We start from the raw sequence: 22201 nt of genomic DNA, 5'->3' as shown, positions 1-22201 counted from the left end.
GACTAAAAGCCACTGAATTTTAGAGTTGCAAAAAGCACAGTAGAATTTGTTTTTTTTTTAACCCTTTCAGGGACAGCGGTGACGACAGTGGACCATGTCGTCAGGTTACGAGGTGCATGAAAGGGTTAAATGTGTACGTTTGCGTTAAGCCTGCAAAACAGCGACTAATTGATCCAGTCAAGCCATTCTCCAGATGCGGCTTTTGTACCTGCAGTGGCACTGAGACGAACGTCTGCGCTCCTGAATGCTGCGGTTCAATTTCAGGCGGCGGAACAAGGTGGAGCCGACGGGTCCCCGAGAATGCTCGCCCGGCGACACGACGGGCGAGGTGAGCGAGCCGGCCGGCGGAGGAGGAGGCCCCTCCGGACCGTCCCATAACGTCAACTGTCGCATCAGCTTCTTCTGAGTCATCGCCGCCGCCGCAGGCTCCGCTTGAAAATGTCCGTCCTGTCCTATAGCGACCCTCCTGAACTACCTGGCCTTTGACTTCAACACCGGTGGATCATAATAACAAGGCCCCCCCGTTCCTCCCTTCGGTCCCGCTCGGCCGCATGCCATCCGAGTCAAAGTGCATCAACATGCATATCCCTGCGCTCGGATCCTCGGGCCTCAGATGCTTCAAATCCTTCCCCTCCCCTCCTCACTTTGTTCTTGAGATTTATGCAGGTCTCCTTAATCCGTGCATGCGTCGGGGGTCGTTTCAGGTCTGACGGTTAAAAGGAGCGAAGGCGACCGCGACCGGAACGCAGCCCCTCCCCTTGCCTATTTATTTTATTTTTTTTCCTAATGAATCAACTTCACGCCCTTCAAATGAATATCTCTCTGACTCTGGTTTGTCTGCCCTGCCTCGCTCTTCACCTCCTTCCCCCCCCCCTTCCGTGGCCCCGCGAGCATGTGCTCTCAATGTCCTTATCTCACGGCTCACAGTCGCTCTGCAGCAACAGGAAAGCTGATCAGTAACAGACCACAGGCGACGCAACAACACTCACTGTCTGCGTGTGTGCAATGAGGATTTGCAAGAAAGAGCACCACCCAGAAAGACCCACCCCCCCTACCCCCAGCCCCTGCCTCCTAGCCCCAAAAAAAAAAGTTTGGAAGGCAACGGTTGACTCACGACTCCCCCCCCCCCCCCCCCCCCCCATGCGCCAGTGTTTACACGTTCCACTAAAAGGCCGTGCGTGGTGGCGGAGGGCAGGGGGGGGGTGGTGTTTGCGGCCAAAACATTTTTGTGTTTTGACACCAACATCCTTGCTCGGAAGCAACGCTTTGGCTGGCCTTTAGATGGGAACAGACACAACGTCGACTTAATCATCATCTCCACCGAGCAACAATTAGACCATGAAATAGCTTTTTTCTACCAAGGTGCGGGCGGGTCAAGCACAACTAATTCGCCGATGACATCAGAGATAGGAATATTCGACAAACCCGCGGGGCTCGAGGGTGGTTTTTCACACTTTGCACGGCCGGATGTCAAAAACGCAGCGTTATTTTGTCGTGTTTTACCAGAAGGGTGTTGAACTGCCGGCGGAACGAGCTGAGCTGTTATTTGTTACGTCAATAACAGGAGCCCGCATCGATTGCTATTAGCAACATTCGCGTTCGTGGGGGTGCTTTGGGATTGCTTTATCGGGGAAAACGGTAACGACGCATTTGTCGAGGAAGCTCGGCGTGCAGCGTCGTAAGACATTCTTAACCCTTTCGGGGACGGCGGTTACTAGAGCGGACAGCTGACTATGTTATCGGGTTACAGGATATGAAAATCAGACCCCCAAACCGCGGCGAAAATCGATCAGGGTGGGCTTCCGAGAATCGGAGGCCCGTTTAGGTCAGACTCTGGAGTTGACAAAACACATACTAATTGCAATTGTAAATATTATTATGGAACGGGGTTAACATTGACGGATGTCAAGGCCAACGGTTTTATAACCAGATTGGAAAGGGGGGGGGGGGGAACAATAGCACGGCATAATCATTCAGAATAGTCTTTGAGAGACTTATCATCAGGAGGAAAAATGTTTTGACCATAATCCGTACCAGAAGGCTGTTCGAAAACCGAAACCATGCTCTTTAAAAAAAAAATCTTTATTGAACACTGTGATTTATCCATTTTGTGTTTATATTGCACTTAATTGAACGGTGTTTGGGCGGCCCGGTAGTCCAGTGGTTAGCACGTCGGCTTCACAGTGCAGAGGTACCGGGTTCAATTCCAGCTCCGGCCTCCCTGTGTGGAGTTTGCATGTTCTCCCCGGGCCTGCGTGGGTTTTCTCCGGGTGCACCGGTTTCCTCCCACATTCCAAAAACATGCGTGGCAGGCTGATTGAACACTCTAAATTGTCCCTAGGTGTGAGTGTGAGTGCGAATGGTTGTTCGTTTCTGTGTGCCCTGCGATTGGCTGGCAACCGATTCAGGGTGTCCCCCGCCTACTGCCCGGAGACGGCTGGGGTGGGCTCCAGCACCCCCCGCGACCCTAGTGAGGATCAAGCGGTACGGAAGATGAATGAATGAATGAACGGTGTTTGGTTTTTTTTTCTACCTACATTCTTGCTGCTGGAGGCTGTAAATTTCCCCAGTGTGGGACAAATAAAGGATATCTTATCTTATCTTATCTGTTCACAATGGAACGCTACACTTCCTCGTGTAAGGAAGGCGAGAGGAGTCGAGAGGAGTCGAGTGACGTATTCAAGTGCGCTCAGTTTGTTCGAGAACCGAAATTCGAGGCACAAAAAAACTTGAAATGTTTGGTCGAAGACCGATTTGGTCGAGAACAGAGACATTCGAAAACCGAGGTTTGACTGTATATGAATAATTATTTGTATGTCTACTAGTATACCCCACGACATGAGCCGCGTAGCCAAGGCGAACTCTCGTCTTGACCGAACCACACACGAGGATTTCCGATCATGATTATTGAGCATGTTTAACATTTCCGATGGTTGGACGATTTTTTTAAAACAGGAAAGTAAAATGTACTGATGACAAACCGCCTCTGGATAATCGCTCTGGATCAACTTTACAGCCATCAATCGGGCCTTCGCTGACTTTGATCGTAAGGGGAGAAATAATCTGTACGTGCTTAAGTGAGCGCTCACTTCTTCAAACTCACACATTTCAAAAAGAACAACAACAAAGTGAGAGGGGGGGGGAACGTCAGGAATCATCACGCTCATGATAGTTGGTATTGTGATTTGCAGAGAGCTGACAATTATTCCATCATGTGTCAAATAGTAAGCCGGGACTGCATAATAGCTGATGAAAGCTGGCAAAGTGACTCATGCCCATAAAGAGAAGGAGGAAGAAGAGGAAAAAAAAACCAAAAAAACAAAAAACACCCCCATGTTGGACTCTTTGTATCGGGTGTGTTTTCATGTTTTCAGTCACGCTGCAGCAGACAAGACACGTACGCTCGCGCCTGACGCAAGGTGGCGATAAGCCACGGCCGTGGGCAGCCGGCTTTGGCGCGCGCGGAGCATTTCAAGTGGTGAAATGATGATCAGAGGCTTTCGGCAGGACGCTGATTTGTGCCAGTTGAGCTGCTCCTTCTTTATGGGAGATAGCAAAGTGTCGACGCAGGGTGGCGGAGGAGCATATTAACTCTCACTGCTGGACAACGCCTGAGGTGATGAATGTTAGTTTAAAAACAACAACAACAAAAAAAACATTTGTGGCGGAGGGATGCATGCAATCGCTGACGTGGAACTTGATTAGAGCAGCATCTACACTCCGGGACCTCAACCGAGGAAAATGCAGCATAAAAATTCACCTGAACTTTAGCAAATGTTGTGAGACTTGAGCAGGAGTGCCAAACAGATTTTTGTGTACCGTATTTTCCGCACTAAAAGGTGCACTTAAAAACCGATCCGCCTTATGTATGGTCATTACGGTAATATTTCGACCCCAAAATGGCTCCTTGCTAGAGACGTGCTTACATGCTTACGTTCTGCTGGCATTTCCTTGAAGCGTAGCTCCATCTAGTGGATGCATTGTATATTGCGTCTTATAAAAGCGGTGCGTCCAATGTATGAAAGAAATTTAAAAAATAAGCCATTCATTGAAGGTGCGCCTCATAATCCAGGTTGTGCCCCAACTCTTCACCTGGGCCCAAGTCGGTCGGATGTAATCCTTATCTTTGCCTTTCCATGGACGAAACCAAACGTAGCGACATATTTCTTGTGTGTCAATCGGAATGCTCTTTTGCACGAACGGGTATCAACGTCGTTGGCTTATTATTAGGGTCGTCTATCAAGGAGTCCTCGTGTGCAAAATAAGCTTGGAATATCAGGCGGTTCTGCTGCGGCACCCCCCCCACCCCCCACCACCCTCCTCCCTCTCTCCTTTTGCACACCACAATGAGGAGGGGAGTGAATTAAGTGTCATTCATACAGAATCCTTCAAAGGGCTGCGAAGCGCCGAGTCAATGCGGCGATTAGTTTGATTAACCCTCAACAAAAGAAAGTGGAGGAGTGACATACAGCCCCCCCCCCCTCAACCTCAAGTTGACCCCTGCCCAGTTTTCCTAGCCTCCCCGCCATTGATTATTCATTAGGATTCATGATGAGGAAGCAAGGCGCTGCCACATCAGCGTATTTCCCAAAAGTTTCGCATGGTGTCAACTCCTGCCGCCCCCGGAATACGCAGGCCATTAATCAGACCTCTCCGTGAAGGAATGCTTACACACGACTGCGTTTCAATGAAAATGGACGATTTCCTGGAAAGATTGGAAATCCAGAGAAAACGCGGTTGAAAACACTGGAAATGAGGCGGGTACACATATTGAGAACGATTTGGAGCCTGATTAATTGCATACTTATTATTATTATGAAATTTCCAGAGAAGATTATCCTGAGCGGTTTTCCTGTGATGCAGAGTGTTTTTTTTCCCTCAACAATCTGATCGCACAGCAATCGGAGTGGACAATTGCAAAAATGATTTTTTTTTTCCCCCCCTCAACAATGTGATCGCACAACAATCGGAGTGGACAATCGCAAAAAAGATTTTTTTCACCCTCAACAATGTGATCGCACAACAATCGGAGTGGACAATCGCAAAAAATATTTTTTTCACCCTCAACAATCTGATCGCACAACAATCGGAATGGACAATCGCAAATCTTCAACTTGTTCAGTATTTCCGATCAGAAATTCTCATGTTTTGTCAACACTGAGTTGGGCTGAAACGTGAACTCTGCGATTGTGACGAAGGGACAGTCGATTACGTAGAAAACAACATACCGGGTAAAATATGTGCACATTTTCGCACCGAGAGATCAAAGTCAGCAATGGTCTGATTCTCGGATGGATTATCCTGAGCGATTATCCTGTGGTGTGTTTCGAGTGATTTTTCCGGAAAAAGAAATTTGCAACTGACAACTGTTGAAAGAACATATTCAATACTTAAATTTCGAAATTGGGTGACCAGACGTCATCTGGGATTGACCCCAGGACAGCACAGTTCAATAGAAATGGCTGGAAATTCTAAACCATTATAGGACCACATCACAAACGACTGACTTGGCATGCCGATTATATTATTCTTTTTTTTTTACAAGCTAGTGTGAAACGGGTAGCATTTTGACAATGCTGGCATTTGTTGCCAAAACCTTTTCTCCGCTAATTAAATTGGCACTTCTCATATGAAGCTTCCCTTAAACGACTTAAAACAAAACATTCACAGATGTCACTTACAACCCCCCCCCCCACCCTGACCCCACACCAACATTCTCTTCAGATCACCAAGTTAATGATTAACCTACCCGTGTACGGAACCCTCGCGGCCCCCTTGGCGCACAGTATCATCCTCGAAGGAGAATGACAGTTATTTCCTGCCCCCGCTTCGTCTTCTGCCAAGTAAGCACAGATGCTTATTTTCAGGCGCAACCGACAACCCCCCCCTTACATCCCTCCTCCTCCTACCCATGAGCCGTGCCTCACCCAAGCATTTAGCACCTGGTTGATTGCTCAAAGTGTGGGGGAGTGCAGCGAACGGGGAGTCAAGAGATTGCAAAATGGGTGAAAGGAGGTTGGGGGGGGTGGAGGGGAAACGAGGGCTTGACCGTACCGCCTAATCACAGCGGGTGAATCATCCTGCCAGCTAGCCATTGAGCACATGAGGCTCTTTTATTCCGCACAAACTCTCCCCAAGCCGGGGCACGCTTTCGGGGCAACGTGCCCGTAACTGACACATCTCAAACGACATGTCCATTTTCCTCTTGCCTCAGCTTGCCCTTTGTGTGCTTCTTAGACAAATCTTAAGAGGACAGGATGACAGAAGCCCGCTTCCTGCCCGCCTCTATTTCAACGTTGGCATTTACAAATACAATGCACAGGAAGCAGACGCTGCAGGGGTCAGCGCTGCGGACGCCGCAAGGGTTGGGGCATGGGCCAAGGCGTCAGGCCACTGGAGCTCCAAAAGTGAGCCAGCGATGAAGATGAAGGCATCAACGAGGCCAAAGATGGGACAGCAGTTGATCAGCGGGGGCATCAGCCCTTTGGCAAGGGGGTTTTAGGACGTGCGCCAGGGTGCTCGTGATGCAGTGTTGGTTGGGAGGCATGTTGAGACAAACCATTTCATTTGTTTAATGTCAGGAAAAGCATTTGCACTCTCCGACTCAGAAGCGATAAGAATCAACTGAAACCTCCTCGTGGACCCGCCCTGTATTCATTTCCCGGCAGTATTGAGGGACATTATTGAATTAGCGTTACGTTACAGCATGTGTTGCGTTTGGAACGTCTGGAAAGTTGATCACGAACGCATGAGGGAAGGTTTAATACTAAGGAGTAGATTTTCAAGGAAACATACATTGGTGTCATGAGTTTCATTCATTTCCTGACCCCAAAACATTTTTGCCCACTGAAATAAAATATAATGCATCAAAACCGCTCCATAATGAAATTCAATTGATTTGGCATACCAACATTGGCAACCTGGGGGCAGTACAAGAGAGACTGACAATCCCACTGCAGTTCTAGGTAGTCTTTGCTTGGAGGCGACAGCCAATCATACAGCAGCGCGCCGTGTCCTACATAGGACTGAAATGGGATTCGTAATACCATATCAACCAGTACGGCACTAAGACTAGTCACTCTGCATAGAGGATAAAGAATATATGACCACGAGTACTCCGGCTGAACCATTTCTGTTCAAGCCGTTTCCTCAAGGGTTAAAGCACAGCAACGTAGATGCTAATTAGCATTGGTATTAAGATAGCGGAGCGTATCCTTTGGTTCTTGCTTGTTTTAAATACACATGGTGTGATTTTCTTTGGTTTATAAATAAGTCTCTTTTTTTGCAGAATTGTTCACTGTTGCGTATGGAAAAGTGCCATCATCCAAAAACTCAAAAATTGAGTGTGTCACATCTCAAGGCACGACTGTATTTGCAGACCAGCATGTAGAAAAAGTCAATTTTACATAATATGTCGCTTTAAAACAGTTTGGGAAACCATGCTCGGAAGCCCATCCGCCTTTGGGCCGCACTCGGTACTCACAGAGCCCAAGATTATCCTACCCGGCTGGATGGCGACTCGAGCACAGAAGGTTGTGGACACTGAATTTACAGAACCACAGGTGTCAGCCATGAGCTGACACCTGCTCGATTTCATGGGAAATGGATTTATGTGATGTGCTCAACCAAAAGGGATTATCGGAGATGGCCGCCGCCTAGGAGCCTTTTAATCCATTAAAGCTCGATAAACTCTACCTGGATTTAGTGGTCGAGATGAGACACACTCATAGAACACAATTGGCTTTTATTTGAGGGAATTGCCCTGAAAGGCCCTCGGGGAGCCACTTAGTACAAAGACTTCCAACCTTTTGCATGCTCTGCTAAATTGTTCAACTGCGATGTTCTTGCTACTCAAAGAGTATATTATATCGCTATATTCAAGTCCTCGCACTGCTTCAAAAATGTTGTTATCTTCCAGCCTAGGAGGTGATTCAGCACAGCAGTTCTCTCAAAATCTCTCAATCTCAAAATCCGCTATTACAAAGATAAGCAGGCTAAGGCCAAACATTCCTTTTAGATATCCGTTTGTCTCTGACTGATTTTATGGGGAAAAAAAAAATCACGAGGCACCAGGTGATACTGTTTCATTCGCTTCCTTTATGTACTCTACCAACTCCCACACATAACAAGCCTACTGGGTCTGGTGGGTCACTGCCCCTCTTGGCATAAATTTAAGCCGACTGTAACAAAAGGTAGGACGTGTTGCAATTGTGTTCATTCTTTGATTGGAGTCCAGAAGTTCTTTTGCCGGACAAGATGTTAATCAGAAAAAAAAAATCTTAAACACACCCACCCCCCTGTTGCCGATCCTTTATGAAGGGGCGTCGAATGATTGGATGGACTTCCCTCAATTAACAGCGAATGGCAAAATATTCCTTCGGCGACCAGAGCTAAGCGTGCTAATCATTAGCTTAACATGCTCCAGCTATATTAAAAAAAGGCCCTACAGACGTTAAAATGATGGATTTGACATTTTAAGTCACATGTGTCAAACTCAAGGCCCGGGGGCCAGATATGGTCCACTCCATCATTTTATGAGGCCCGCGAAAGCAAATCAAACATGTCAACTTCCATGATGCTTGCTAAAATCTCAGCCAAAATGTTAAATTATTATATGTAAGAAATAAGAGAGACATTGTAAGCATTTTCTTGTCACCAAAACCTTCATTACAGTAACTGTTAATAAGGATTTCTTTATATGGTCATAATGGGAAACGGTAACTAAAATGTGGCCCATGACAAAAATGAGTTTAACACCCCTGTTTTAAATGATTCTGTCCAGCTTCGTCATTTCTGGAGGATTAACAATATATTTGTGGAACGCTGTATAATGAAACCACAAGGTCACAGCCACTCTCAGCTGTCAAGTGAAGCACTGCGGGCGACAGACATCCACTTCCCGACGACACCACCGACTTTTGCTGGGAATGACGGAAAAGGTCAACCATGGCACGCCCGACTCCTTTTATTAAGTGCCATGTGTTTGTCGCCCACAGAATACTGGAGAATAGCGTTCCACTGCCCTCGTCGCTACCGAGAACTTAAGCGCTCCTGAATTGTGACGGTAGCATTTAGCGCTTGAATCCGCGGCTTGGTCCGAGTCCAACTACCCCCGAGCGGTGGCGCGTAAGAGCGGCTGCCAACGTGGCCTTTGGTTGGAACCGGGCTGTCAGGTCATGATGACAGATGGCTTCAAGACAAACTGCTGAATACATTATAGAAAATGAAGACCTGGGGGAGGGGTGTGTGAGGGGGGGAGGGGGGGTGATGCCAAAGAAAAAGCCAGAAAGTGGCCACTTCCATGTTTGCAACATTCGCCGCCAACTCCCGGTGTCAGAATTTATAAAGCAAAGACGTTTTTTGTTTAATAAGGGAACGCAGACAAAATATATGCAAACGTTTGCCGTTTTCCTGATGCTATAATGACCATACAAAGTGCAGAACTAATCGGCTATGATTCAAACAGAATAGGGTGGAGAATTAGCACCTTTTTCGGTGAGTAGCAGATGAGGTTCCCAAAAATCTGGCAAATAGGTTTCGAAACGCTGTCGGGACACAAGCATGAATTTGAGTTTCAGTAGTTAGCTTTCACGACAGATCTTCACTGGAAAAAAAAAGAAAAGACATTCTGTGAAAGCTAAGCAAGAAACTCAGATCCGGCCAAGAACGGCGAGCTGAGCTTTTCATTATTTCGGCATTCGTAGCTATCAAGCCATTCGCTGCGCACAAGGAATCGACATGACTTCACTACTCAGCGCATCAGCGGGAGTATTTTCGAATGCATTTCAGAGATTCAGGGAAGCAAGAACCCTGCTGTTTTTTTTTATTTTTTTTAGCACAGTATATGTTACAAAAAAAACCAGTTTGAGGTGCAGCTGGCTTGAAAAAGGTCAAATCACTCTTAGCTTTTCAGCACTGCAAGCCGTCGAGCTGCTCTTTAAAATGTCATGGATTATTTCCAAGAGGCCGATTGATCCAGGCTCCGCTACCTGACTGCATCTTTTGAGTATCTACTTCCCCCACTGCAGCTCCGCAGGGGACGACGTGCAGCATGTTGCCTGCCGCCGCCGTCTCACCTTTCATTGAATCGGGTTTTCATTAAAATGCGCTAAGATAACACATTCATATTTGTCAATTCCCCAAGGCTTTTTGGGAGTCACGATTCCACACTGTGTTTACCTGCCAATTAGAATTCCGAAGGATAGCCGCTCTTTGGTTAATGAGCATCCTCCTCCAGTATGTTTTCCTACTCTTGGTCTCCAAAACAGATGGATCGTCTGTCACGCCTTTGTAGTTTCCCGCCACTTGCAGACAAATGACTAGCTGGGCGACACAAGCACACTTGATAGCGTCATCCATTGGCTTTTGATGTTTCATGGAGTTTGTCCGGGTAAGGGTTGGATGGAGGAGCAGATATAGACGGCATCCCGCTGAATTTAATGAACCGGATTTTTTAGCGGCTCCGACTGGCCTTCATGGAAAGCGGAAGAGAGCACTTTTTTCGCTCGCCAATTACGCACGGCGGTGTGTTGATGCGTGAAGTAAACGAGTTGACGGAAGGTGGACTGCTGACTTCCACCAACGCCCCGCCGGCCTCCTTCCCTCGGCCGACAAGCCCACACAAGCACGTGTGTATTTTTAGGAGATGGTAACTCCCTCTCTGCAGGCTTTTCTTTTCATGCACACCGGGAAAAGAAAACGCGGAGACACAACGAGAGAGACGAGAGACGAGTGTGACTCATCCGCAGCTACCAACGTGTCACTCTCTTCCTCCTCATCTATATCGAGGTTTCTGCAAGGGAATAAAGCTATCCGGCTCGCTAGATGTTATCATTCACTGCCGTGAAGCTACCTGGAAAGGTAGCCGATAACTCCCTCACAATTGCAGGTTTCATTCTTCATCACAAGTCTGTCTAACTCCCTCGCTAGATTTCGCTAGTGGGCTAGCAAGTGGGCAGCCAATCAATTCAACTCCAGATTTTATAGCAGAAATAGATGTGACAACCGGTACATCTATCTACCTCGCTTAGAAGTTAGATACCTGTTAGATGATAGATCTTGATAAGATCTTGAACTGATAAGATAGATTAGATCTATTTTAGATTTGATCGTTTACTGCACCGTAACTAGCTAGGTAGCTAGTTTTGTACAGTATTTCGTTATGGGATAAGATTTGTAATTTATATTTCATTTACATATAATGATAACATACGGTACATTAGTCTTTCTTGTTTTTGTAACAATGGTATCAGAAATGGCTATCTTGTTAGTCTCACAACAATGTTTCTAAATGTGCGTATCTTATCTTGTTAAGTCCCTAGCAGCTAGCGAGTGACAATTAATACATTTTTGTATTAAGTACAACGTAACAGATTCAAATATCCATCTATCCAGTTTTCAATCTCTGATCTTTCCTAATCTAAATTCACGGCACATTGAATCCAATCAACAAGCAAAACGCCCACTAATAAGCAGCCTTTGCATCAAATTCGTCATATGCCGCAATATGATGCCCCGGCACCACTACTCGGCAACAAAGGATAATTACGCACAGTGACGTAATGTGGCGAGCCTTGCCCAGCATGCAGCCAAGTGAAGAAGTGTTCATGGTTGATTTGACAGCGAGAATGGTCCACTTAAAGCGTCACGCCCGCAACTGTCCGCTCATTTGTTAGTTATGTGGGTGAACCAAAGGCAGGGACACACATCCATGAATTGCCTCCTCGCGTGTTTACGTGGCTGTGCTGTTCATTGTCAACGCCATTGACAGCACGCAGCTAGACAATTTTTTATAGACAACATTTTTAAAACGTGTATATATTTTTTTTAATAGCATTTTTTTCTGCGGGTGTATTTTTGATTACGCTGCTAACAAGTACTGGTTCACCCTGGTGGATTAATAATTAACACACACTTGCTGTGCGATATTCTGTTACCGTATGATTATGAATTCTACGTACGGGCAGGAGGGACTTGACTGTGGCGGCATTATAATGAAATGCACAAGCCATAACTTTAACCCTGTTTGGATGCAGCGGTGTCCTGCCTAAAACTCAGGGGGATTCGTAATAATATTGTTACACCTTATTTGACCCGATAGCACGTGCAAAGCAACGTTCCCCTTTAGCATTTAGCTTAACGTTTGCCCAATATTTACGATTTACTTCAAGATCATAAAGTCTGATTGATTTAGTACTGATGTGGTAAAAAGCAACTGTTTCACTCTCATGTGATTCAATGTTATTAGTGAGACTAGCCGGAAGGATTTAGCTTACCGTACGTTTTGACACACACCATCATCGTGTTTACAATGTTTTCATTAATAGTGTCCGTTTCAGCACTCACATGAAGTTTTGACACTCTATTATTAGCAACATATTAGCTTTTAGCTAACTCTCTTTCTAATATTAACATGTCATTTGTCCTCATGTTACACAGGCTCCTCTGTGTTTACAATGTCGTCGTTAACTTTGTCAGGTTTAGCACTGGCATGGGAAAAGGGGAACTTTTCACTCTCCCAAATCGGAAGACTTTAACACTGGGTCAGTGGTTCATCATGTCCAAAATATGTTAGCGGGCCTTCAGCTAGCTGCTAAGACATCATGTTGAAGGTTCCGTTAACTGCTAAAATGACATTAATCTAAATGAACTTTGTTTGGTTTAGGCCCAAAATTCTGAATTGTTTGATTGATAGATTTTGAATTTGAGTTATGTAAAACAAAAAAAAAAAGGAAAGGAAAATGAGCCCATTGCGAGACTAATAAAGGTTTTCTTATCTTTAAAAAGATGCTACACGATGCTCCCTCTGCAGAGGTGTCAAGGGACTTTACATTATGTCTAGCCAATTGCTACATTAAGATGGTAATCTCTTGATGACTGCATAATTTAAATGATCTTGTTTTTATGTTAATAGCGCCGTGTAATTACTATCCCTGTTGTATATGTTTCCTGGCCTCCACGGAGATGAAATGTAACAATTAGCATAACTGTACTCCACTATTAGAGTACAATTCCCATATGATTTAACAGAGAGGAGAATCCCATTAGTAGGACTAGACTAACAACACAGATAATCTGGCAGTTATGGGCCATTAACAAGGTAAAAATGGGGATGGTCCGTGTGTCCTCAAAATCTGTCCTCGCAGCGAGCCGGTTGAATGAGCCGCATTTGTCCGATGACTCAGTCTGTCTGTCGTATTCGCTCTTGTGTCACTCACTGCCCGACTGCCCCTTAAAGCCTCCGTTTCTGTTATTTTCTTTCAAAGCACCGGAATCCTTTTCCCCTTCAAAAATGTTCCATAGTTCAAATGTGCCTCTTCTGTTTCCACTTGGCATCACCTCGCCTTGGCACACCGTCTGTTGTCCAAGACGTCTGGAAAAGGCGACGGTGCCAAATGAAGCAAGGCGATGTTTAAGCCAAATGAAGCAAGGCGATGTTTAAATCAAAGAGTTGAAAGGTGTATTTTTATTTGATTTTTTTTTTCCAGCTTTTGAGCGGTACTCGGCGTTCATCTGCTTTTGTCTCGATGGAGGCGTGGTGGCTCCCATTGCGAGGGGCTAAAAAAAAAAATTAGTCGGTAACCTATGAGGTATGGTTCAACGAGTTTTATGAGATTGCGAGGAATCACAAATACCGGTCAAGAAAAGACACATAACAAAGGAGTTAGATAATGACCATCATGGCTCAACTATTTACTGGGTTTGATCGTGTGACATTTGCAAGCTAAGCCCTGAGGCACCGTGATCTCATTTTCAAGTGGCAATTCAAGTCAAAATGGCCTTCCCCCTGAGATGGGTAAGAACCGGTGGATTTCTCATCCCGCAGACGCTATATTAATCCAAATAACATGTTTAGGCTAGTGGGGGCACATATTGTAAAGAAAAGGTTGGACTTCATGCCCCCTTTAAGCTGAGCGGGTACCATGAAGTGCAAGTCCCAATTGAATCCCAGGACTGTATTAATAATAAATAACATACAGGACAAGGGACCAACAGCAATATTTTGGTAGGAAGGCTAAAGAGGGGTCTGTTGGATTTGCTTCTCCACAGTATTGTACAGGAGATTCAAGGTATAGCAAAAGAACAAGAGACTGTGGAGTCCAAGATGGCATCTCACACACACACATACACACACACACGAGGTGCCACAGCGTTGAAGGGTTTCAGTCTATTAATGGCAGCAACAGATGGTCACTTTCAAGGCGGTTGTGGAACATCAGAGGGAGCTGCAGTGGTTTGAGCAGCGTGATGGCGACAAAATATTTTACCGGCGGCCTGAATGCGTCTCTTCGCGCCATTGGTCGCTGGAGCGTCGTGAGCACGTTAACTTTAAAAATAAAAAAACTCGCGCGGGTCAAACGTTGCCATATTGCACTCTGCTTGGCATGCGTTCTTATCAGCCTTAGGCCATGTCTGCTTAAACAGTTTTGACCCCGTCAAACACGTCCATGGTTATTGTTCAAACTTTCTACCTGGAGAGGCACGTGCGGAGGGAATGACAAAGCAACAGATGTGTTTTACAGATAAGGCAACCTAATAACAATGATGGATCAAGAAAGGGGGAATCACTCCCTAAGCCTCAGTCTTTAATGGCATGCTATGTTTTTATTTTCCATCTGTGACACATGGAAGATTGAAATTTCATTTTCTAGGGCCCACAATCTCAAGCTCCGTTCTGCGGGGTTGTCATTTTGATTATAAACGTGCAAATGTGTGTTGATCGCAGAGGACGCCTACAACGCAAACCCCGAAACGGAAGTATACATTATAGCGCATCCACAGTGCGCCTGCAAGTCCGAAGCGGTCTGCGGAAAGATCAGTGCTGAATCTGACCAAAAAAAGTATTTACAGCAGTAACAAGGAAAAATAAATCTTTTGTCTTGTCATTGAAACTCCACCATAAACAGGATTGCGGCATCAAATCACGACGCACAAACCATTTAAATGTTTGCATTCTATTTTCTAGGGATTTATAAGAATCGAAAAAAATCAATCAAAAAAATCGAAAAGAAAAATAAATAAATAACCAAACAAGAAGTGGCTGGTGTGGATGTATGGCAACAACCAGAGGCTGGAAAGTGAAGCGAAGCTCAAGGAAACAACGAGAAGCGAGGCTGGTTGTGTTAATCTCATTACACCGAGAGCCCCGAGGCTCCTCTGGCCCTATTTATAGCAGCCTGACAGAAAGAGAAAGGCTGGCCTTCATATGTATACTGCCGTCACTGTTGCTTATGCAACTGAGCGGCAAACGACGTCGCCAATCACACGGGGGCCCTAGTGTCAAGCGGAGGGAGAGTGCGGGGGGCGGGGGGGGGGGGGGGGGGTTGGCGATGTATAAAAACAAGAGCTTCCCTCAGCACGCCAGCCGGGATGAAAACTGCAATCAAGAGTCGAGACAAAATATCCCGTCAGATATGAAATATGCAATGTGCATTTCCTAATGTGCCTTTCGAGTGGTCACCTTGCCAAATAGAGAAATAAATGAGGAGAGAGGAGAAGCCGCACATGTCGGGAGGGGACTCAATTTTGATCCTCTCACAACAACAAAAGCCCTCATTTCCCACAAGTAATCACACAATCAGCCCCAGGACACACACTCACGCACGCTACACTGTGTGAACACACACGCTCACACAGAGCGGGAGGGATCTCAGACTGGGGGGAGTTAATTACCTCCACCAAGGAGGCTCTGTTTTCACCAGCGTGGCTTTGTTTTTTGTGGTACTTTCCGTATTTAAAAAAAATAAATAACAGCAGTTATTTTTGATGCCATAATGCATATATTAGTGGCAATGCAGAAAGTAATAAGGTCATGAAATTATTTTTTTTTAATCGCTCCGACACCCCCCGTCTCGCTTGAGAATGTGAAAATCACAAAGAGTGAAGTAATGTGAGCGGATTAAATCAGGCGGTGGTGACTACGGAATGTCATGGTCCTGTCCTGTTTGCTTTGTTTCATCAGTCTCCAGGTAGAGAGTGGGCGTTCCCCCACAAGCCGCACCCGACACAAATCTGGCCTCGTTACCTACTGACTTTGAAAAGCTGCGCTTCGCTGACAACGGGCGGTCGGATTATTAAGCCCTGCTCACGACTCTTATTTCCAAGCGCTTAAGTTTAGTTGACAGGCAATTTACGTTTTCTCGATCCTTGACTTTTGGTTTGTTCTGGTTCGTTGTTACCGGCATCCTGAGTTTTTTACTTTGTCGGTCCTGTGTTGTTTTTGTTGCTAAACATATGTTTGTCATACGCTCTTATCCTTGTCTACGTTTGTGAGATCCACTCCAATCTGGATTGTTCCGGAACCTCACACGGAAAATGAGATATTGACTGCTTCGGAGGATTTGGACTTCTTTAAGTTGAACAATACCGATTATCAAAATAAGTATCGATTGATTTGATAATCGATTGTCATTTATTGCTGCATCTCTATAATTAAGTTACATTAACATTATTAAGCGGCCCGGTAGGCCAGTGGTTAGCACGTCGGCTTCACAGTGCGGAGGTACCGGGTTCGATTCCTGCGTGGGTTTTCTCCGGGTGCTCCGGTTTCCTCCCACATTCCAAAAACGTGCGTGGCAGGCTGATTGAACACTCTAAATTGTCCCTAGGTGTGAGTGTGAGCGTGGATGGTTGTTCGTCTATGTGTGCCCTGCGATTGGCTGGCAACCGATTCAGGGTGTCCCCCGCCTACTGCCCGAAGACAGCCGGGATAGGCTGCAGCACCCCCCGCGACCCTAGTGAGGATCAAGCGGCTCGGAATATGAATGAATGAATGAATAACATTATTAAGAAGGAGACCAAGAAGTTAACCACATTGCCGTCACATTCTCATGAGATGGAATGAAAATCATGAAGACAAATGTGTGTAGGTGTAATGGCAGAGGTTGCGCTCAATTTTTTTTAAAATTTGTTGACATAAATGCATATGTAAAAGAAAAAGGAAAAAAAGCCACGGGAGAAGAGTAAGAAAAGGAAGAGACACTCCACTGACCCCACCCCCCCCCACCTCCCCCGGGCGGCGCATTTGGCCCGTCTGCCCTCTGACATAGTGAATGTGACGCACTGATGTGTGAACGCGAGTGTGTGACCTACAAGGAGACAGGTTGTGCTCAGACATGGATCCGGGCACATTCGCTGGCCTCCTTGACATTCGCCCAGAGCGCCTTTCGTACATCGTGGAAATTTCTTACGGTGGCTGCAGGTGGCCGCTTTTGTTCCATTCTGTGCACGCGGGACTATTATGTCTATTGGTTTTTTTTCCATTTTCCCTTAGACCTAGACAGGAAACTGCATGCATTTCTGAGATGACATCAACAAAAAGAACCAGCTACGAGTTTGTACATTCAAGTTGACAAATGTATGTCGATTACAGGTTCTGGGTTCATGGTCCCAATATTTTCCAGATTATTATTATTTTTTTAATAGTTTGTAACTATTTTACTCTCTCCCTCCTGTTTATTTTAGCAGTAATTCCACTGTCAACCACTTGGTGGCAAACATTTTGCGGATCACTGTTGCTGAAGACTATTGAGTGTCAAATCCTCTTCAGTCCTGCTTTTTGCGCCTACGGGCAGTATTGAGGTATACAGGATATATCGTGAGAACATAAGTGACGTTTTTTTTTTACTTTGGGGGGTGGGGAAACCGGATGTTTACTGCAAACAGAGCGATTGGTACACCAGGGGTCACCAACCTTTTTGAGAGCGAGAGCTACTTTTTGTGAACGGATTGAGCAAAGGACTAGCAAATTGATACAAAACGGATCAAACACATTTGCTCATATTAGCATGCGTACTTAATGATATTCATATTCATACTCTGATCATGTTAAAGATGTCTCACAATACTGCCAGCGTTTGCATTTTGAAAATTCATCATTTCTACTAAGATTCCTAGTAAATCACGATGTCTTAGCACTGGTGAGCCATGTTTAGAACAGCCTCACAGGGCTACTCATGTGGTCCTCTGCAGTACACTGTTGTTAGGCCCTTGTCAAAACCCTAATTGTATATATAACGTTTTAAAATCTATTTGTAGTCTTGGATAGTGTGTTTAAAAATCTTGAAAAAGTTGTAAAAACATGCATTCATTCAACATACGGGCTAAAGAGTGCCGTTGGTATTTTCAACTGCCAAACCTTTCGATTGTGCCTGTTTCTCATTGGGCTTTGCTTCATGAAAGTGTCACTCCCATTTACCTGACATCTGACTTCCAAGCTCAACATTTCTCGGTTTTGACAGCAGCAAAAAATCAACACAGCAGGAGTTGCATGTTTTTGGTAGCAAAGGTTGACGTATATTTCATGCTCTAATGGCTCCCAGATGCTCCGGCGCAGGAAGCCCGACCTTCCCTGAAATGAAGCTCCGAGCTGCCGTGACGTCCCGGCTCCCCCCATCCCCACCCCCTCCCTCTTCCTCCTCCTCCTCCTCCTCCTCAGCATCATCATTTCCTCCTACATGTTTCCACTTGTGCTCATTTGCACATCATCTCCTGCTACATCGACGATATGTTCCATCGTGATGCCGTGTGGAATAAAAGCACTGGGACGGTGAAAATGGAAGAAAATACGACGCCGTAATTTCATATAACAGCTTCCACTTGCCGATATTGGATCTGTTGACTTATCACCTCTGTTCATCCTAAAGATGTTTGGTTGACTTCTTCCACATCAAACCTATCTGAGATTGCCTTTTAAGGTCCGTGCATCTCTGTATTTTGATACATGGGGAATGCGATGTTTCGACAACGCATTTCAAGTGGAAAGCTTCAATTTGGTTCGATGATTCAATATTGTACGGCTGTCGTTTTTCTTTTTTTTGTCACAATTATTACTATGTAATAACATGTAAAAACTCTCCAAAGGCCAAACAGTTCAAATTCATGAAATGCAGAGCCAAGAACTATATACTGTAAGTGTACTTCATTTGCCATTATGATCAAATCAGATTTTTCTGGGACAATGACATATATTTAAGCAAAAGTACAATTAGTATTCGAATTGATTCAGGATTCGTTTCTTAAATGATAAACAAATAACAAACGCCAGATTTTGGGTTCAAGTCCGAGCTTTAAGACAAATTGATTCAAATCTCAATCCATGGGTTTGCTATTCAAGGATGGTACAGTTTGTAAGCGAAACAATTCGTTTCAGTCCACATCAATCCAAACCAATTTTCGATTGCAAAACAGTTTTCGTTGCACCCCCTAATACATTTATAGACCAAAAAAAGGGCCCTCACTAAACTGCTGAAGACATAAAACTGTCCTGCACTGATTTATTCATTGATGAGCAGAAGCTTTGTCCAAATAATTCTACCCACTGACGGCCCCCATTTCCAAAAGAACAGAGCAGGTACAAACACAAAGCGAGGCGCTAAATCCCAACCGGCGAAGGTGCGCGGCGTTAAATGAACACCCGTCTGATAGCATCGATCAAATCGCAGCATTGTTATCTCTGCCGAGGAAGAATACGCCGCGAAGTGAATCAAACAAACTCGCATTGTGAAGCATTTGCCAACTTCACTCTCACGCAAACAATAGGGAACTATTTAAAATTAAAATATAAATACAACAATGCAAAAGTAATAAGAGTCCACATGGCGGGAGAGAGAATGAACAAATTTCTGGACAAAGACGAGTGTGATTGGATTGGGCCGACCATGCACACAAAGACACGCATCGAGGGCTGCCACGATCTGCGCCATCTGTGCCCATCCTTTGAAGACGTCCACGCTCGTGTGTGTACAGCTGAACGTGTGTGAGGCACTTCCAAAAATGGAATATCACTGCTTGGCGTCATTTGGAAGTTATAGTATTACTGCGGACTAGTGGTTATCCCGTCTGCCTAAGAGTTGAGAAGTCCTGGGTTTGAATCTCCTGTGTTTCAAGATCCATATTTAGCAGGTAGAACCAGGGATCAGTATCGGGACGATACCGGACTTATTTTAAAGTATAGGGTAGTCGTGGCGGCAGCCGATACCAGCCAGTGATACTGAAGGCCCAAAAAATCCGACATCGAGTAAGTCAGTTGCCGCAATACTGCGGCAGTTTGACACATCGGCGAATCATCATCCGGGTCTTTGTTCGCAATTTTTTGTACCTGCGTTAGATATCAATAGTACGAGATGTATCGATCCTCGGTATCGGTGACTACTCAAAGAGTGAATGTTTGTACTGTTATTGGTGTACTGAAAATGATTTTGTGAACATCCCTCGATTTTTTTAAAGCATTTTCGTTTTGACTTTATTTCATTAACCAAAGCGCTTTTTCAATTTTAGTTAGTTATTTCGTTAGTTATAATAACCGTGGTGTGGAGTTAGCGGGTTCTCACGATGTTTGTGTGTGTGTTTTTTTAGGGCCCAACGATTTTGAAAAATAACCTAATCGTGATATTTTTTCCCCCTCAACATTGAAATTGCGATTTACTACGCGATTAGTTTTTCAAGGTCCTCTTCCCACGTATTTTCTAATAACCACCAACATTATACCACTGTGCTATGCTCATGCTATCCCTCTTTTAATCTGGCATCCGGAGAGAGCGACTTGAGCCAGCCACTCAGCTCGACTCTCCCATGACATCGTTCACATTAGTGTGACAGGACGCTCGGCTCGACAGGTGTACGCCGTTTGTTCTTTCCGCGCCGCTGATTCTGAGTGTGTGTGTGTGTGTTTTTGAGTGCGTGTACGCCACTACGCGTTTGCCATCCTCAGACAGACAGCACACCAGAGCGTGTTCCGCTGGGGACGTTCCCCTTCGGTGGTACACGTTTGACATGTGTGCTACATTCACGCGACAACATCCATCCGTCTTCTAGTGCTTATCCCGTTCTAGGTCGCGGGCGGAGCTGGAGATAGGTTTGGGAACAGTCAAAGGGCACTTTTAAACACCTATGGACAAATTACAGTCTTTGGCTAATCGACCATGCCTATTTTGGGAAGATGGAAGGAAAGCCAGGTAAGGGACATGGACAAGCTACAAACTGCATACAAAGGCCCTAGCCGGGATTCAAACTCAGAACTTCACAACTGTGAGGCAGACGTGCCAGCCATTATGTACCATCGTGTCACTCAACAAGACAATATTTTCAAAATTTGACTCTTTTACTTTTGTGTGTCAAAATATTCACTCGAAAATGTCTGGAAATTCTGCAAAATGCATGCCAGGCCACTAGGTGGCGGTGCCACATTGCAAGTGACCATAAAGCTACAAGCATAATAATTAAAAATTGTGCAATTTAAGGTCAAAAATGTGAGTTGTGATACTTGTACCGAATAAAGTGCCCTCCTATTCAATTATCAAAGTTGCACGTTTTTTTCCCCCATTGTTTTTGCATGATTAAAGTGTAGCTAAATGTCTGATATGTGACCAAAACCAGAAAGGCATGTTTGATGCTTGAGAGCCGAGAGTCGACCCATAACCTTTTTGTCTGTCATGTAAATGTACCAACTCCACATGACAAAAAAAATCATACTTGCACAAGGTAAGCAGAGCTGCAGTGAGTCTTTTCTGAATGCACAGATTTGACTTAGCTAACAGCGTTAGCTCCCAACAAGCTGTACTTACTCTATCGATACTGTTTGTTTGGCCGTGTACACACGGCGTAGTGTATGAAGTGCTGTCTCCATTAGGGAAAATAAAATCGATATTGCCTTGAGGGAGGCTTCATGAGCTTCTCTTCACTGTGAAACTATGTCTCCTTTAATTCAAGCGAGCAGATTGAAAATTGATCTAGGGTGTGATTAATGTCATGTCGTCGCCAGCTCGAGCCGGAGAATCCCAAGCAAGCAAACAGACGAGACATACAATGCAGCAGCAAAGCCGAGAGGAGATCCAATCAACGTGAGTCATTTACACCCAACTCGGAATGATGACCAAAAAAAACAAAAAATAAATAAATACCAAGCAATCACAAAGCACAAAAGGAGCCGTTGGAGTCGCGTTATTGGACACATTCTGTTGCCACAATGGACAGTTACGTTGCACGACGATGAAAGTGCTTCGGATTTGAACACAGGAAAGCGTGTAATACGGTTTGGTGGTGGTATTACACCAAATCAAACACGACAGGGAGGCGTATGTGGCAGAGGAACAGGTGGCTTTCGTTTGTGAATATTTGATGCTTTGGTTTCCTCTCGCCGGGATCGTCGCCCAGTCACGCCTCTAGAGCACAGTGGAACGATCCAAAAAAAAGAATAAAACCA

The 22201-nt window shown here is 45.1% G+C and overlaps 1 protein-coding gene across 3 annotated transcripts in view; it reads right to left on the bottom strand.

The window, feature by feature from the left end:
• pde4a (phosphodiesterase 4A, cAMP-specific) overlaps positions 1-22201 on the bottom strand; it is a 54010-nt gene that overhangs the window by 16818 nt on the left and 14991 nt on the right. Inside the window, exon 1 of one of the 3 annotated variants that reach the window (XM_052048308.1) lies at positions 209-986. The exons of the other annotated variants lie outside the window; for them this stretch is intronic. Coding sequence (XP_051904268.1) covers positions 209-411 — 203 coding nt within the window. The 5' untranslated portion in view covers positions 412-986. Of the gene's footprint in view, positions 1-208; positions 987-22201 lie in introns of those variants that run through there. 3 annotated transcript variants of the gene reach the window in all.

The sequence above is a fragment of the Hippocampus zosterae genome, chromosome 17, assembly GCF_025434085.1.
Source record: "Hippocampus zosterae strain Florida chromosome 17, ASM2543408v3, whole genome shotgun sequence".
NCBI classification, from domain to species: Eukaryota; Metazoa; Chordata; class Actinopteri; order Syngnathiformes; family Syngnathidae; genus Hippocampus; species Hippocampus zosterae.
This window is presented reverse-complemented; position numbering and strand designations above follow the sequence as displayed.